At 43.9% G+C, this 17,979-nt stretch overlaps 1 protein-coding gene across 2 annotated transcripts in view; it reads right to left on the minus strand.

The window, feature by feature from the left end:
- Window positions 1-17,979, minus strand: part of KCND3 (potassium voltage-gated channel subfamily D member 3) — a 702,096-nt gene that overhangs the window by 90,591 nt on the left and 593,526 nt on the right. For both annotated transcript variants that reach the window (XM_077294902.1, XM_077294901.1), the window contains exons 4-5: window positions 10,184-10,285; window positions 3,743-3,829 (exon numbers count right to left, since the gene is read on the minus strand). In XM_077294902.1, the coding sequence (XP_077151017.1) occupies window positions 3,743-3,829; window positions 10,184-10,285 (189 nt within the window). The remainder of the gene's footprint in view (window positions 1-3,742; window positions 3,830-10,183; window positions 10,286-17,979) is intronic.

The following is a 17,979-nucleotide window of genomic DNA, read 5'->3' on the forward strand; positions in this document are numbered from 1 at the left end:
GATGTGTGGCGCAAGGTGACCATCTTGAAAAAAAATGATGTGATGGAGATGTCTATGCTAAATGTGTGTGGACACCAAGTGGTTATTATCTAATTTGCAGTCTATCAAAGGTTGTGGTAGCACGTTGCAATACTGTATTGAACTTGCTTTATCCTTTCTAAAGTTACCCCCAAAAATGTAAAGGTGAACACATCTATTCAGGTAGACAGAACATGTACATGTCTCTGTTGTTTTTATTAGTGTACATGAAGGACAGACTCTAGTGGCAAGGAATTGGCTTCAAAGTCAGCTCCAAATGGGGAAAACCTTCTTGTGAACCTTTTAGGCCCATTATTGTGTCAGAGCCCGGGCCCTCTGCTAGATTCCCTGGTCCTCTAGTTGGCCAGTCCACCTTGATAGTCTTTAAGGAATCATTGTGCAAATAAATATTATAAATGCTTATTATTACTAAAATTACAGAGAAATGTCGTATAAAAAGATATGGCACTACATTTTTATGTTTAACAAGTCATTGCCGGCCAACAACAATAAATAAAATAGATACTTTTGAAGAAAATTATAATAAAACCGCAAGAACTGGTTGTATAACAAATTACAGAGGTGAACTTAATTGCTAAAAAGTACAAAAGTCCGTGAACTAAGGGTTATTTTAGGCTTATTATCGCATAAAAAAAAACTATTAATAAAGTGGTTTGTCCCAGCAAGACAGCTAATTATTATTATTTATTTATTATGCAATTCTTATATTCGATGTAGCACCATCATATTCCGCATCACTTTACAGACATTATCAGTTTTGTGTTACAGCATTGCTGATAATTGTCATGGGTCATGCTGCTGAAAGTCCTGGTGATCAGCACTACATGATACCCTTGAATATAATAGAGAACCATGTCATACAGGGTTGCATGAACTCCTCCCTCATCCATATGTCTTCATTGTGACAACTTATCAAGAGTTTTGTGACCGAAAATATATTGGGAATAAGGAGTTGTCTCATGAAGAAAACCCCTATCCAAATACTCTAGGAACATCATAAGAGGTGTCCATCTCTTATCCTCACTTCTATGACCCACCACAGAAACAAACTGTCTTTAAATAGATAGTTGCTGTTGGGGACATGTCCGACTGTCCAGGGCTTCCCCCTAACCAAGCAGCTCGGGGAGCCAAATTTAGAGCAATCAATCAATTGCCCGATGATCATGGTGAGACAGCTCTTTTATTGGACATGGAGTGGTATCGCCTTTGTCTTTAATGACTCCTTATTTTGTCTGGCAGTTTCTATCTCAAATGTTGATAGCATTGACATGTGTTGAAAACATAAAATGTTACTGTACTAAAGATCATGAATTAACAGGCAGTCTCAGAGTGGCCTGCATTCTTTGACATAAGCCATAATTAGGTTAAAACATTGCAATTATATTGGATAATACATCAGTGGATAGTGGGGATGGATGTAGATGACTGACCTTCACCTTGATTTCTCTTGTTGGCACAACAGAGGACAGTGGACCTTCATTCCCTGAGATCAGAAGCTTAGCTAACCTTTCATTTACCAAGGGCCACATATCAAGTGTGCTTTCCTGGCCCTAAACGTGAGTCAAAGCAGAGTGGATTGATGGTGCCACCCATGGCTACTACAATCTGGAGCCTATTACTTACCAAACTTCCCCAGCTGCGCTGCTATCAGACATTAAGTCCTAGGAATATACCATTAATATCTGCTGTTAGAATATTTATTTGTACCTAAGAAGCTGTTTACCCCCCACTAGCAATAGGCCATGAAGACCTAAAAAACCAGCCCACATCTGCTTGATTCGTATGTACAGACCATAAAATCTCAATTATATTTAGGGTTTGCCAAGTGCTTCTAAGTCAAACACGTGGTAACGGTCTTAGAACTAAAAAAACATAGCGCTGATGGCAGATGTTTATCGATCGTACATTTTTAGTCAAGGTCTTTATGTGCTGAGGTTTCAGAAATATATCACTTGGAAAAATTGTATTCATAATATTGATACTGTACTCCCAGTAGGAGCTTTGCTGAAAAAGAGAATCCCTGCATTTTAATCCATATATTTCCACTGTTAAGGTAAATGTAAGAGGACCCTCTGCTGACAGAAAGAAATGATATATTTCAATTTGCCAGCAATAAATTGCCCAGGCTTGGTAATGTGGAGTATGAAAAGATGCAGAGAACATCTAGCGGTGCGCTGCATAAACCAATCTTGACTTAATGAAAGAGCAAAAACAAACATTGTTCCACGTTCCAGACAATTTTATGTTGATTTCATTTCTTTCATGAGGACATTGTGCAGTCTTGTGTTCACAAGCCAGAGAACCATTGCTCGCAAATGTATTTTTCATAAAAAAAAAACCTCAGGAGAGACATTCGTACATAATCCTAATTAACTTCTGGAGGTGGCAGAGGCGGTTGGGGGGTTCTACTTACAGCACACTTTAACTTCTTCTTGTCTTTATATTTACGTTATGTTCCTCTGACGGCTATTAATATAGCCCTGATATATTGAATATTATAATGGGGTTCAGGGATTTTTATTGATGGCCTATCTTTGGATATTTAATTAGTGGTAGCTCAACCCACTGCAGAGTCAAAAGGAAAAAAGTCCAGCTGACTCACCAGCAACGTACGGATCACATGGCCTAGTAGTGGGCAAAAGACATCCATCTCTCGATCCATCCAGTAAAAAGGCTTTATTCAAAATTCCATGGAATGATAACATGACAAAAGAGCAAAATATGCAACTTGTTCCGGATCACTTATGATCCTTCTTCATACAATGAGTACAATTAAGAAGGATCAAAGTGATCCAAAATATAATCCAGGGCCTTCTTCCTCTTGGTATCTGTGGATTTATGTGATTATTGTTATTCTGTAATGTCTTTTATTGTCTGTACAAGTCCTTTCTAAAATGCAAAGTGTTGTGGAATATGTTGGTGCTATAGAAATAAAATTAATACTATTATTATTAGTATACACCAGGCCACAGTAATTCTCGTTGGGAAAACTGATGTTCTGTATGGTTTTTAAATTGATTATTATCTATAGGTTTGAGTGTAGAACTGCTGTTTACCTGCAAAATTGTTAATGAAAAGACCCATAAAAGCCAAGTTATTTGGCTGAATTCACATGTCCATATAACAGGGTCCATATATGGACCCCAAAGTCTGGTCTGGACTTACCGCCTCATAGGCATATCAGAGCCTGTCGGTTAGGGTTAGGAGTCCGGCTGTAGGGCTGAGGTCTGTACATGGGTGAGTGAATTCTGCCTAAGTGTAAAATAAATAAACTTGTACATATCGATTATGACTCGGATTTCAGTATTTGCACTGCAATTGGGCTCCCTGGAATCTGTTGCAGACTTTACACTCTGAAGACGTGACCTGCCAATCTCAGACTTGCTCTGTCTTGTTCCATCTTGGAGTATTTGATGGTCATGTCTACAGAACATGTAACCTTGGAAGTGATATTTACATAATCCTTTCCTAGGACTGCTAGGAGAACTAATGCTTAGGACGTATATAGGAGAACCCTCTCATGGATTGCTGCATTGTCAAATTGTATAGTGCTGTGTGTTCTATACGAAGACCTACAGAGACTCGCAGCATGCATTGGACTGGTTACAATAAAAGAGTTCCAATTCATCTGTGGGACAAATGGAGGTATAGACGCTGAGAGACACACGTAGCACATGGCGTTATTGGCCACAGTTGGACTTACAGTTGTCTTTTCCAGGCAGTGCAGCAGGTGGTGGTGTTGACTTTCTATCAGGGATTTTCCTATCTGCTGCTCTTCCTCTGTGGAGCCCTAAACAGAGACAGAGCTTAGCATTAATGCATTTCATAAAACCCACTGTGAAATAAGGGATCAGAATGGTTCTGCACTCTGACTTGTAAAGTGGATTGTCCAGCTACAGGTTACATTTTAGCTGAATATACTTGATAATCCTTCCTCCTAATCCCTTCTAACTGGTTCCTTCCACTGCTCATAAATGCAGAACAAGTATCCCTATGATAAATGCCGTCCAAGAAGAAGTCGTTAGGATGCATTTTTTTGTTCTTAACATGCACAATGACTCAGATTCATCGAAAAAACAGATACGTTGCATGAGAAAATGAACCTGTACTTATCATAGTTGGTGCCGCTATCATGCTGCCGACTGGCAGAAAATACATATAACAGAAAAAAGTGGCTCAGCACATCCATGAATAGATAAAACCTTCAAGCTTTATTCTATATAAATTATAAAATTAAAATCCACATAATGATGGTAGAAAAACACTCTGATGTGTTTTATGGCACTGATTGCGCCCTTAGGCTACTTTCACACTATGATTATGTAGAAAAAAACGCATCCTGCAAAGTTGCCCGCAGGATGCGTTTTTTTCTCCATAGACTTATACATTAGCGACGCATTGCGACGTATGGCCACACGTCGCATCCGTCGTGCGACGGTTGCATCGTGTTTTGGCGGACTGTCAGCACAAAAAAAATTCCATGTAACTTTTTTTGTGCGTCGTGTTCTCCATTTCTGACCGCGCATGCGCGGCCGAAACTCTGCCCCCGCCTCCCCAGACATCACAATGGGGCAGGAGATGCATTGAAAAACTGCATCCGCTGCCCCCGTTGTGCATAATTAACACACGGTACGTCGGGCCGACGGTTTGCGACAGCCCGTACCGACGGACTAGTGTGAAAGTAGCCTTACTCACAGAGTATTCATCATTTGCAAATTATTGCAGCTACTTTTCTTTTTTCATCGTGTTGCATTCAATGACATTTTTTGCACAAAATATTTCTAAATAATAAATAATTATCTTGTTCCAACTACTCCCCTGAATTTTTAGGTCTTATCAAGGGAGCGTTGCCCAAAGAATTATCTGGGGATGTGCTCTGCATAACTTCCTTGTAAAAATCATATAAAGTAGCACTAAATAAACAGGCACACATCTCTGTAAAAGTTTGGCCAAATAATAATATTAATAAAAAACAACAACAACCACAACAACAACAAAGATGAATAAAATAACAGCAAAAACATGTAACATCTATAAGATGTGCCATTTCTGGTGTGGCTGAGAGCTGATGTTTTTAGCCTGGGGAGGGTGCCAATATCCATATTAATATCAGCCCGCAGCTGTCTGCCTAGACTTTGCTGGTTCAATTTTATAGGGGGACCCCATGTCAATTTTTTTTCTGGTGTTTCCCTGTAAACTAAAGGTTGTGAGCTGATATTAATAGCCTGGGAACCTTTGGCTATTTGCTCCTTCCCAGAATATTAACATCAGCCCTCAGCTGTCAGCTTTCCCTCTGCTGGTTATGAAAATTATGCGGGAGCCCATGCAATCTTTTAAAAAATGTTTTTGAAAAATAAACAGATATTGCATTTCATGCAGATTTCTGACAGTTGCTGTTTTGTTACAGCATATGTAGGTTAATTATGTTATTGCTCCTGCAAAGGCTGGAGACTGTGTGTGTGTGTCTTTATTTAATATTAATGAGGGCATCTGGCTGAAGAGGTTGAACAAGGAAATGACATCTCAATTCTTTTTTTTTATATAATATATATTCATTTAGCTTTATGGATTTACAAAAACGCATGAAAAAGCGCATTAAAAAATGCATGAAAAAACGCACAAAAAAGCATGCAAAAATGCATTAAAAATGCATAAAGAACGTGGGTATTTTCGGTTGCATTTTTCTGCCAAGAGATGCAGAAACCTTGCAGAAATTTCTGCAAGCAAATTCGCAACGTGTGCACATAGTCTTAAAGTCACTGAGCTATTCGGTATGACCATATTACTGCCAATGTTTTCTAAGTAGACATTTTGGCTTATTAAGAGGGTTGCCCACATGCTTTTGCTCATGTACTGTATATTGGTGCAATATAAGGCTAGATTTGCAGGAGTAGGATTAACGTGAGGCTGAAGTGACATCCACATGTCACAGGTGGAGTTTTCAAGTAAATTGTTAACTAGCTGCACATTTTAGGTGGCAAAGTTGTAGTTTTATCTCCAAAACTGCCAAGCTAATAACATAATCATTGCAGCCTTTTCCAAGTCACGTATCAAATTAACAAATGACTTTGTGTTTCATGCTTAGTCAGGGTGTGCTGTAGGCATATAGACATCCTGCCTAAGCAGTGAACGTAAAGTAATAATAGTGGGAATGGTATAACTTGTGACTTGACCATCTACCATAAACCAAATGAGGTAAGAGGAATATGTATCTGTAGAAAAATTCCCAGGGGCTGTTAATCTTTAATGCCCAGAATTTGAGGAACAGTAAAAGTTATGTTTCCTATCTCGTCTCCATTTTACTGCAATAGTTTTGCAGGCAACTGAAAAGATGTTGGATCACATTGTTCCTATTAGAAATGGATGATAAAGCTGTAGAATCCCGATGTAAAGGTTAGTTTGATGGCAGTAATATATTTTAGGACTGCATATTTCACAAGTGGCTATTGAGAATGTGCAGAACAGCTGCAGAAACCAAGATTTAAACCTTTTACTGTACAAAATACATTTCTAGGTGTTTGATGAAAGAAAAGATTTTCTGGAGTAATGGATGCAAGTTACCAAGGAGAGTGCAAGGGGTTAATGCACTGCTATTACTGGACATAGCAAAGGAATTAAACCTTTTAATAATCTATGCTAAACTGTCATAAGAAGTCCATTATATACATAATTTCCTAGTAGTTACTACATAGACTTTTGTATTACATTGTTTGGTGATGCCTCTCATGATAGTTAATGAGATAAATGAAATAATGAGAAATCTGCTGCGGTTGATGAGTGTATCCCTATTTCACATCTAGTGCAATTCCTGAATTAAACACCCACGTTCCACTTATAATCCCGGCACACTTGGGAGTATGGTGTTTATGTTCATCATTTCTCTTTGCCAAGCCGTGCATCATTCCATTTTTTTCCCTTTTGGCAGAACTATATTTCACTATTTATTGTTGCTCATTAATGACTTTGAATAAGATGATAATTTTGCAATCTAAACAGAAGTGTGGTAGTAACAATTGACTGGCAAAATTTGGAGCTATGTAGTCTGTTGGGACGTGGGCATGCTAGGCATGTTAGAAATTGTGCCATGAAGCCATTTTGCCTTTACAATTGTATTACATTGCAGAGCTAAGGCTGCAAGCTGAATCTTTGCTACAGAAAGTCTAGTTGCAACTCCGTGAGTGCTGGCAAACATCCAGATATTGTCATTAACAAGTGATTTCATTTACACTTTTAGAATTGTAAAATAAAATAAAAACACAGGTGCACAATTGTCATTATCTTCTGCCTGTAAAATCTGAGAATGCATACCTTTAAAACAAGATTTCTACAGAAAGCTATTAGTGGATGCCAAGTGTACCCATTATTCAGTACTCATGAATGACTGCTCTTGTCTATCAGTTATATTGCTCATCTAGCAGGAAATATATGCCTGCACCATGCCCCAGGCAAGACAGCATATTTTGTGCAGCACAGACAGTAATTTGAACAGTGTTCCAGAGGTTTTGGTATAACTGTCTTTAAGTGTCATTTTTGGGTTGCCCTCTTTGATCCTAATTTGCAGAAGTGGTGTTGTATCATCAGACTGTTCTAATTTCTATATAATGGCAGTAATGATAGATGAGTGACATAAAACAGCTGTCCCCTAACATTGTACACAGTGTGTATTTTTTAAGATGCAGCTTTATACTGTTTCATCTGCCTCCTGCTTGTCATAGGTTTCTCCCTGTCAGCTTTTACAAGCATGAGATGGGGGAAACAAGCTGGAGCTTATCATTGTATAGACTCATTTACTGCACTTTTATGCAAAATAAAACACTACATTTTTGGCTGTATGTAAGTGCATATGGAAAAACAAGGAAGGCGTAGCTAAGTGCAGAACAAGTGCTTTAAGAGCTCCCAGAATGGATGTGTTTCATGGTCATGTTGTCCTATAGTTCACATAAGTGAAGTCAGAGGTCATGTACTGGACTGATTGTGAGACTAAGATTGCATTACCAATGCACCCATTATAAAAGCAGTCAGAGGTACATGGCTCTAGTATTGCCAGTGAATTACCATTACATGCAGGGCCGTATTTAGAGTTTCTGCTGCGCTAGGCACTTTTAGTGCTGCCTCCCCCTTTGGTGAGTATGACAGTATTGGCAGTGACTTTGGCAAGAATCGCTGATGATGATGTATGATGCTCCATACTGTATAACTGCCACACATGATGCTCAATACCGTATAATGGCCACACACAGTTCTCCATACTGTATAATGATCCCACATGATGCTCAATACTGTATAATGGCCACACATGATGCTCCATACTGTATAATGGCCGCACACAGTTCTCATACTGTATAATGATCCCACATGATGCTCAATACTGTATAATGGCCACACATGATGCTCCATACTGTATAACTAACACACATGATTCTCAATACTGTATAATGGCCACACACAGTTCTCCATACTGTATAATGATCCCACATGATGCTCAATACTGTATAATGGCCACACATGATGCTCAATACTGTATAATGGCCACACATGATGCTCCATACTGTATAATGGCCACACACAGTTCTCCATACTGTATAATGATCCCACATGATGCTCAATACTATATAATGGCCACACATGATGTTCCATACTGTATAATGACCCCCCTGTATGCGTGGCTCATATTCCCCCTCTGCAGGCATGGCTCATATTCCCCCCTGTATGCATGGCTCATATTCCCCCAGTATGCATGGCTCATATTCCCCCCTGTATGCATGGCTCATATTCCCCCCCCTGTATGCATGGCTCATATTCCCCTCCTGTATGCATGGCTCATATTCCCCCTGTATGCATGGCTCATATTCCCCCTGTATGCATGGCTCATATTCCCCCCCTGTATGCATGGCTCATATTCCCCCCTGTATGCATGGCTCATATTCCCCCCTGTATGCATGGCTCATATTCCTCCCCCTGTATGCATGGCTAATCTCTCAACCCCCCCGCTCCCATCTTGCATGGCGCCGCTTACCGTCCTCCTTCATCCCCCCATCCCCTATACTCACCTTTCCCACGCCACGCCGACATCCCTATGGCTCTGTCCCGACTCCCGGCACAGCACCTTCTTCCTGCGTGAGCGGTCATGTGATACCACTCATTAAGGTCATGAATATGCGCATATTCATGACCTTAATGAGCGGTACCACGTGACCGCTCACTCAGGACGAGCTGCAGAAGCTGAGACCGGGCATTGCTGGAGCAGGGTGAGTATTGTTTTCAAGGAGGGTGGGTGGGAGGCAGGGAGGCAGGCAAGCGGGCGGCCAGGGGGGGCTGGGGGGCGGTTGGTCGGGAGGTGACCCGTGACTTTAAAAAAAAAACAACCTTGCTCAGGTGCCGCCCCCCCCCCCCCCCGCATTGTCCTGCCCTAGGCACGTGCTCTCAAGTGCCTAGTGGCAAATACGGCCCTGATTACATGTGAAAAAAATTGTTTAGATACTGCTTTGAAAGGGTTGTGTCATGCACATGAATGGTTAAATTTGCAATGTTCTTGAAGAATAACTATCTTTGCAATATACTTTTTGTTAAAAATCCTCTCTGTTTTCAAGAACAGAGGTATTTTTAATTTTATAGTGTACAGCTCGTTGCATATGCTACCTGTCACCTCTGCACTGGTCTGGTTTCCAAGGCAAGGAGCTTGCACTTCTAAGCTGTTTGCTATAGGGTGCTTCTACTTTGTTAGCTTCGAGCTTCTCTGATGCTGCAGAAGCAAAGCTGCCTCATCTAGCAGCGTTGAAGAGCGCACAGTTCAGGCCAGCGGCTTGTCGATGCTGATGGCCTGAACTGTCAACCTTCAGGAGTGCACCGCCCCTGTCAACCAAGAAGCTTGGAGGCAGCAGAGCAATGCGCTTCTGGACACTAATATGAACCAACCCTTTAAGTTTACAATGATGCTAACTACTCAAAGGTAAAACACAGGAATTCCCTCACATACTGCATGTCACCTTCCTGTATAATGAAGACTACCAGTGATATAATTCTCTTGTCTCCTATATCCATTTCTGGGTGTCCCAGGTATCATTCACTTTCCAGAATAATATACATTTACTATACCCTTTACAGTTCTGTAAAGCAAGTACTTGACACTAGTCAGTGTACTCACCGCCATTTCCAGTGCTTCATTAAGTAAGCCGTTCCTCTTACTGTGCAGGTAGGCAGATGAAGTGCCTGTCTTGGCCACTCTTATCCTGGCAAGTCTAGCTTTCTGTGTAAGGGAAAAAAAAACATGTATTGTCACTATATTAATTGTCATCATATTATTACAAGCTGTGTTAAAGGATAAAAACATCATGTTCTTTACAGATTCGGATTTGAAGAGGTAACAAGTATAAAAAAGCAGAAAACCATGAAATGTATCTACAAGGATAAATTTATGAATAAATCGCTATCAACAGCATGTAATATTTTTTGCATTTATCGTCATCATCTGCAATTATTAATTTTGTAGTATCCTTCATAGCCACAGGTGAAGTCTGTGATGTGACAATGTCAGGTTGGCGTACTTAGGGCTCATCTGAGCAGTGTGCAGGCGCCGGGAAAGGTCAGAGAGGCACAGCACTTTATTCTGTCCTCAACAGGGCAGACAAAGTACGCCTGTGCCAGAGCCGCAGCAGGAAGACAAGAAGAGGACGTCATCGTATGAAGATAGGAGGTGCCGGACCCGGACCGCGACACCGATCGGACCCGAACCAAACCGGGACCGCCCCTGGGTGAGTATAATATAAACTGTATTTCTTACCTTTCAGGTTACATCAGGGGCTTATCTACAGCATTACAGAATGCTGTAGATAAGCCCCTGATGCCGGTGGCCTTAGCTCATATACGATTTTTGGGGTGACAGATTCCCTTTAAATGCACTCAATACTTTGCTGGGACTCTTTTGGCATCAATTACTGCATCAATGCGGCGTGGCATGGAGGCGATCAGCCTGTGGCACTGCTTGGACCTCAAGCAGCTTTGATTGTCTGCCTCTCCACTCTTCCTCCAGACTCTGGGACGTTGATTTCCAAGGTCTAGTGTGAAGTATCCACAATCAATGATGGTTTTGGGAGCCATGTCATCTGCTGGTGTAGGTCCGCTGTGTTTTATCAAGACCAAAGTCAGCACAGCCATCTACCAGGAAATATTAATGCACTTGCTGCTTCCCTCTGCTGACAAGCTTTTTGGAGATGGAAATTTCATTCTCCAGCCCAACTTGACAACTGTCCACACTGCCAAAAGTACTAATTCCTGGCTTAAAAACAACAGTATCACTGGGCTTGATTGGCCAGCAAACTCGTCTGACCTTAACCAAGAGGAAGATGAGAGGCACCAGACCCAACAAGATGTCAAGAGGAAGATGAGAGGAACCAAACCCAACAATGCAGATGAGCTGAAGGCTGCTATCAAAGCAACCTGGGCTTCCATAACACCTCAGCAATGCCACAGGCTGATCGCCTCCATGCCACACCGTATTGATGCAGTAATTGATGCAAAAGGAGCCCTGACCAAGTATTGAGTGTTTACTGAACATACATTTCAGTAGGCCAACATTTCGGATTTTAAAATCGTTTTTTCAAGCTGGTGTTATAAAGTATTCTAATTAACTGAGATAATGACTTTTGGGTTTTCATTGGCTGTAAGCCATAATCATCAACATTAACTGAAATAAACACTTGAAATACATCACTCTGTTATGACTCTAATATAGAAGTTTCACTTTTTGTATTGAAGAACTGAAATTAATTAACTTTTTGATGATATTCTAATTTTGTGAAATGCACCTGTATATTATAATAAGAATTAAAAGTACTTATTTGTGGGCAACTCTAATGCTGACCCAACTGTCAGTCAGTGCTGGGAGCATGGTTACAGCTCACTAAGCACTGAGCGGTGACTGATGCCACGCCTGCCCACTCCTTTGACTGAAAGTCGGAGGCTAGCGGGAGAAATAAAGTTAATTTCATCCAAGCTGCAAGGCTATAAGTGCGGGCACCAGGCTGAATAATCCCATATATGCAAGTTAATAGCGTTAATAGCTTTTTTTTAACATGACAGGTTTCCTTTAAATATGTTGTCTTGAATTTATAGTGACTGGTTAAAAATGTTTTGTGACGGCAGACTATATGATAATAAAAAATCTTAACTCCTTTGCTGGATCCCCTGTCGCTCCAAAGCCACCACTTTATGGTCACAATTGATCTTGGTGACCTGTCCTACTGTGATCAACGGACTGGCCAAGATGTCTGAATGCTTGGCACGTGGCTGTAGAAGTCAGTGTGTATGATGTCATCACTGCAAGACCTGTCCATAAGACTGGCAGGGACTACTTCATGAGAGGGTTTTGCCTGATAATTTTTGTTTTTATCATTTTATCACATTTTTTGCCATCAGCTTTTTTATTGAATTCCATGAAAACTCCTTTAATTAGCATACTATGCAACTGACTCTAATGTATGTGTGCTTGACTTAGAGAAATTAGATAGTGGGTAACAATGAGGTCTGGGAGTTGATGCTAATGATTGCATTTTCTGTACAACACTGTGTTAGGGCTGGCGGAACGCACCGAGTAAATAGAGAGATGTTATATGGTGTGTTCGCAGCCCGGGTCCACCGTGCAGGAGAGAACCTGCTGCTGGCAAATGGCGGCCCTATATGGCGGTAGAAGCGAACGCTGTTTCTTCACTGAGTCGCCTAAAGAAAGCACTGTGTCCTGTTAACCTCACAGAAGTACACAGTGACTGCTGAGCAGATAGCAGTTGGTGGTTACCCAATCATACAATCTCCTCACCAGAGGAGCCGGTATTCTATGGGCTTGTTTCAGCCGGGTCCCTGAACACATACAAACGTAACCACACTGGCACAAAGCACATAACTTAGATTTGATAATAGCGCATGGCCGAGCAGCTATGCAAACCTTTTATAGCTGCAGCAAGTACAGGACCTTCCTAGAAGGACCAATGAGAGGCTACCACAGAGCCTGAGCACCTTCAGGACCTTCCTGGAGAACCAATGGGTTTTGCTGCAGTATCTAAGCATGTGACCCTCGATCTCCAATGAGAGATCTTACCCTGGGCATGCTCAGAAAGGGAAAAGCAGGACTTAGTCCCAAACGCATCTGCTTGCCGCTGCCCAGCACTGGCTTCAATGGCAGAAGCTGGAAAAGCAGCAGTAACCCTTTGCACAGAGTCAGACTGAGCGAGATGCTGGGACCGACGTCTCCGCTGAGCATGCTCCACTGCAGCAGGAGAAGAATGGGAGACCGCAGCAGAGATGGCCCGAGATTCCCCCTGTGCAGAGGCGGGAACTCGACCCCTAACATTACCCCCCCTAGGGCCCCCCTGGACATCGCTACGCTTGAAGGCAGCAATGAGCTGTGAAGCCCGAATGTGCTCAGCAGGCTATCAGGACCATAACCCCTCCAGTCCACCAAATACAATTTTTTGCCACGTACCACCTTGCACCCCAAAATAGCATTCACCTCGTAATCGTCCGTAGACGAACCCGATGTCCCGGCAGATGACTCAGAAAACCGGGACATGTATACGGGTTTCAAGAGGGACACATGAAAGGTGTTGGTGATACCCAGGCGTGGCGGAAGAGCTAAATGGTAGACCACAGGGTTAACCTGTTCGAGGACCTTGAAAGGGCCCAAGTCAAGTAGCGAGATGCAAACTTAGTGGACTCAACTCGCAGCTTGATGTTACGGGCGGAGAGCCACACCAAGTCGACAGGAGCAAAGGTCGGAGCGGGGCGTCGATGTGCATCGGCGGAAGACCTCATTCTCTCCTTGGAGGCCCGAATGGCATCCCGAGTGTGGTCCCAAATATTCCGTGCCTCCACAGCCCAGTCTGCCACCCTGGAGTCGGCAGAAGACACGGGCATAGGCACAGGTACCCGCGGATGCTGACCATAGTTAAGGAGGAATGGGGTTTGTCCAGTGGAGTCGGCTATGGCATTGTTCAGCGCAAGCTCTGCCCATGATAGCAAGGATGCCCAGTCATCCTGCCTGGCTGAGACAAAATGTCGCATATATGTGACCAAGGTCTGGTTGGCCCTCTCTACCAACCCATTCGTCTCAGGATGATATGCGGAAGAGAGATTCAACTCAATGCTGAGAAGACGACAAAGCTCTCTCCAGAACCGAGACACAAACTGGGGACCCCGGTGACTGACAATTTTGTCTGGCATGCTGTGTACGCGGAAGATATGTTTTATGAACAACGCTGCCAAGGCCCGTGCAGAAGGTAGCCGTGGAAGCGGCACCAAATGCACCATTTTAGAAAAATGATCAGTGATAACCCAAATGATGGTACAGCCATGAGACTTGGGCAAACCCACCACAAAGTCCATCCCGACCATCTCCCAGGGCCTGTCTGCCACCGGCAAGGGATAGAGTAACCCAGCTGGCCTTTGTCGAGGAGACTTATTTTTGGTGCAGGAGACACACGCCCGAATATAATCTCTGACGTCACGGACCATATGTGGCCACCAGTACGTCCTTGCCAGCAGCTCAGATGTCCTCTTTGTCCCGAAGTGTCCACCCACCCTGGACGAATGAGCTCAAGAGAGAACCTCCGGTCGCAAATTAATGGGTACAAAAGTCTTGCCCGGAAGCACAGACTCTAGCAAAACTGGAGCTACGGTTCTCAGACTCTCAGAAGGGACAATAAGCCGAGGCTCCCCTTCCTCCTCCTCAGATGGCACAATGGAGCGAGAGAGGGCATCAGCATGAATGTTCTTCTTCCCAGCGAGATAATGGAGGGTGAAGTGGAACTGGGCGAAGAACGAGGACCATCTGGCCTGATGAGAATTTAGCCGCTGGGCTGTTTGTAAATATAAAAAATTTTTGTGGTCCGTGAAGACTTGAAAGGGAAAGAGAGCCCCCTGCAAAAGATGTCTCCACTCCGAGAAAGCCAACTTCATTGCTAGCAACTCCCTGTCCCTGATGGAATAATTCCTCTCCACTGGTGTGAAGGTCTTGGAGAAGAAGAAGCAAGGATGCTTCCAACCTTGAGCATCCTTTTGGAAGAGGACTGCTCCTGCACCAACAGATGAGGCATCCTCCTCCATTATAAACGGCTTATTAACATCGGGACAATGTAGGATGGGAGCGCTAGCAAAATGAGAGTTAATAGAAGAGAAGGCCCTGGAGACCTTTTCAGACCACAATTTGGGATTTGCTCCCTTCTTGGTGAGGGCTACCAAGGGAGCTACCAAAGTTGAGAAGTGGGGAATGAACTGGCGATAGTAATTAATGAATCCCATAAAGCGCTGCACCGCTTTAAGAGAATGGGGTTCTTGCCAGTCCATCACAGCCTGTAGTTTGGAAGGATCCATAGCCAATCCCTGGGTGGAGATGATATAGCCCAGGTAAGGTAAAGACTCCTGCTCAAACATTCACTTCTCCAACTTTGCATAGAGGGAATTTGCCCATAACAGGTCGAAGACTCTACCAACATCTCTCCGGTGGGAGTCAATATCTGGAGAGAAGATGAGAATATCATCCAGATAGACTACAACCGAGGTGGAGAGCATATCCCGGAAGATGTCGTTGACAAAGTCTTGGAAAACGGCTGGGGCATTACAGAGCCCGAAGGGCATCACCAGATACTCATAGTGCCCATCCCTGGTATTAAACGCCGTCTTCCATTCGTTCCCCTCATGGATGCGAATCTGGTTATAAGCACCCCTGCAGATCTAATTTGGTAAATACCCTTGCTCCCCGTAGCCTATCAAAGAGCTCAGAAATCAGGGGCAGAGGGTACTTATTCTTAATGGTCATGGCGTTAAGACCCCTGTAATCTATGCAAGGACGTAATTCTCCATTCTTCTTCTGCACGAAGAAGAACCCCGCCCCTGCAGGTGACACTGACTTCCTAATGAACCCTCTTGCCAAATTCTCCTGGATGTATTGAGACATAGCCTCCGTTTCCGGGAGAGAGAGAGAGGATAGACGCATCCCCGAGGAGGTTCTGCTCCAGGCAAGAGATCAATAGGAGAAGACGTCTACATAGGAAAAATAGCATTTGGGAAGGGAAGAAAGATCTGCGGGTATCTCGGTGGTGGAAACCTGAATGCACTCTCTCGCACATCTGCCCTTACATGATTCACTCCAACCCAATATCCTCCCAGAGGTCCACTCAATATGTGGGGAGTGGAAACAGAGCAAGGGTATTCCCAGCAAAATCTCGTCCATTCCCTCGGGAAGGACAAGAAGGGAAATAATCTCCTTGTGGGAAGGGGACATGGATAACGTGAAAGGGACAGTCTGGTGTGTGATTCGTGAAGGAAGTGTCGACCTATTCACTACTCTAACAGTCACCGGTTTGGCGAGCATCACTAGGGGTATTGCATGGCGCAGAGCAAAAGCAGAGGACATGAAATTTCCCTCTGCTCCAGAATCCACACAATGCTCGACTGTTAGAGAGGATGAGCCTAACCTGATTGTCCCTTTGAAGGACAGCTTGGAGGAAAACGCCGCTGTGTCTAGTGAACCACCTCCAATGGTTCCTAGACGCGATCGTTTGCCCGATCGCTGTGGACATTTATTAGCATAATGTCCTAACTGTTGACAAATATTAGAAACCATGGGTACTCGAGAGGCCCGGGATTTAGGTCCTGCTCGAGAACCCTCCATGGCCTCGTGAAAGTTGGACACCTGAAAGGAAGATTCTAGAGGTCTGGCAAAGGTGGGAGCCAGCCGAAACCTCTGCCTACACTGGGTCCGCTCTAACCTCTGCTCGTTAAAACGGAGGTCGATGCGGGTAGATATAGAAATGAGCTCCTCCAGTGTGGTGGGAATCTCCCTGGTGGCCAAGGCGTCCTTCACATGGTCTGCCAGTCCTTTCCAGAACACCGGAATAAGGACTTTATCCAGCCACTCCAGCTCAGAGACCAGAGTCCGCAATTGGACAGTGAACTGGCTGACCATGGACGAACCCTGTGTTATTGCCAACAATTGGAGCGCGGTATCGTGGGTGACACGAGGTCCCAAAAAGACCTGTTTCAGAGCGTCCAGAAAGAGAGGAGCACTCTGCACCACATGATCATTACACTCCCATAGCGGCGGTGCTCACTTCAACGCCCTGCCCGACAAAAGGGATAAAATAAATCCCACTTTCGCCCGTTCCGTAGGAAAACGTGCAGACAGGAGCTCTAGATGTATGGAGCACTGACTCACGAATCTCCGACATAGCTTACTGTCACCAGCAAACTTGTCTGGAAGTGGGAGATGGGATAAAGTCGGAGCAGGGGTGGCAGAGGACAAACTGGCTGCAGCTACACTTGCAGCCTGAACAGCGACTCCGGTAACATCCACAGCTGAGGTTGTGCGCTCAAGAGCCGCCAACCTACCCTCCAGCTGCTGGATTTTATGCTGTAAACGCTGACCGTCTGCCATTTACTAGCCAGACCCTGGCGCTGGTATTCTGTTAGGGCTGGCAGAATGCACCGAGTAAATAGAGAGATGTTATTTGGTGCGCTCGCTGCCCAGGGTCCACCGTGCAGGAGAGAACCTGCTGCTGGCAAATGGCAGCACTATATGGTGGTAGAAGCAAACTCTGTTACTTCACAGAGTCGCCTAAAGAAAGCACTGTGTCCTGTTAACCTCACAGGAGTACACAGCGACTGCTGAGCAGATAGCAGTTGGTGGTTACGCAATCATACAATCTCCCCACCGGAGGAGCCTGTATTCTAGGGGCTTATTTCAGCCAGGGCCCTGAATCCATACACACAATCTCCTCATCGGAGGTGTCGGTATTCTATGGGATTATTTCAGCCGGGTCCCTGAACACATACAAACGTAACCACACTGGCGCAAAGCACATAACTTAGATTTGATACTAGCGCATGGCCATGCGGCCAAGCGAACCTTTTATAGCTGCAGCAAGTACAGGACCTTCCTAGAAGGACCAATGA

This window comes from Ranitomeya variabilis, chromosome 3, assembly GCF_051348905.1.
Source record: "Ranitomeya variabilis isolate aRanVar5 chromosome 3, aRanVar5.hap1, whole genome shotgun sequence".
NCBI lineage: Eukaryota > Metazoa > Chordata > Amphibia > Anura > Dendrobatidae > Ranitomeya > Ranitomeya variabilis.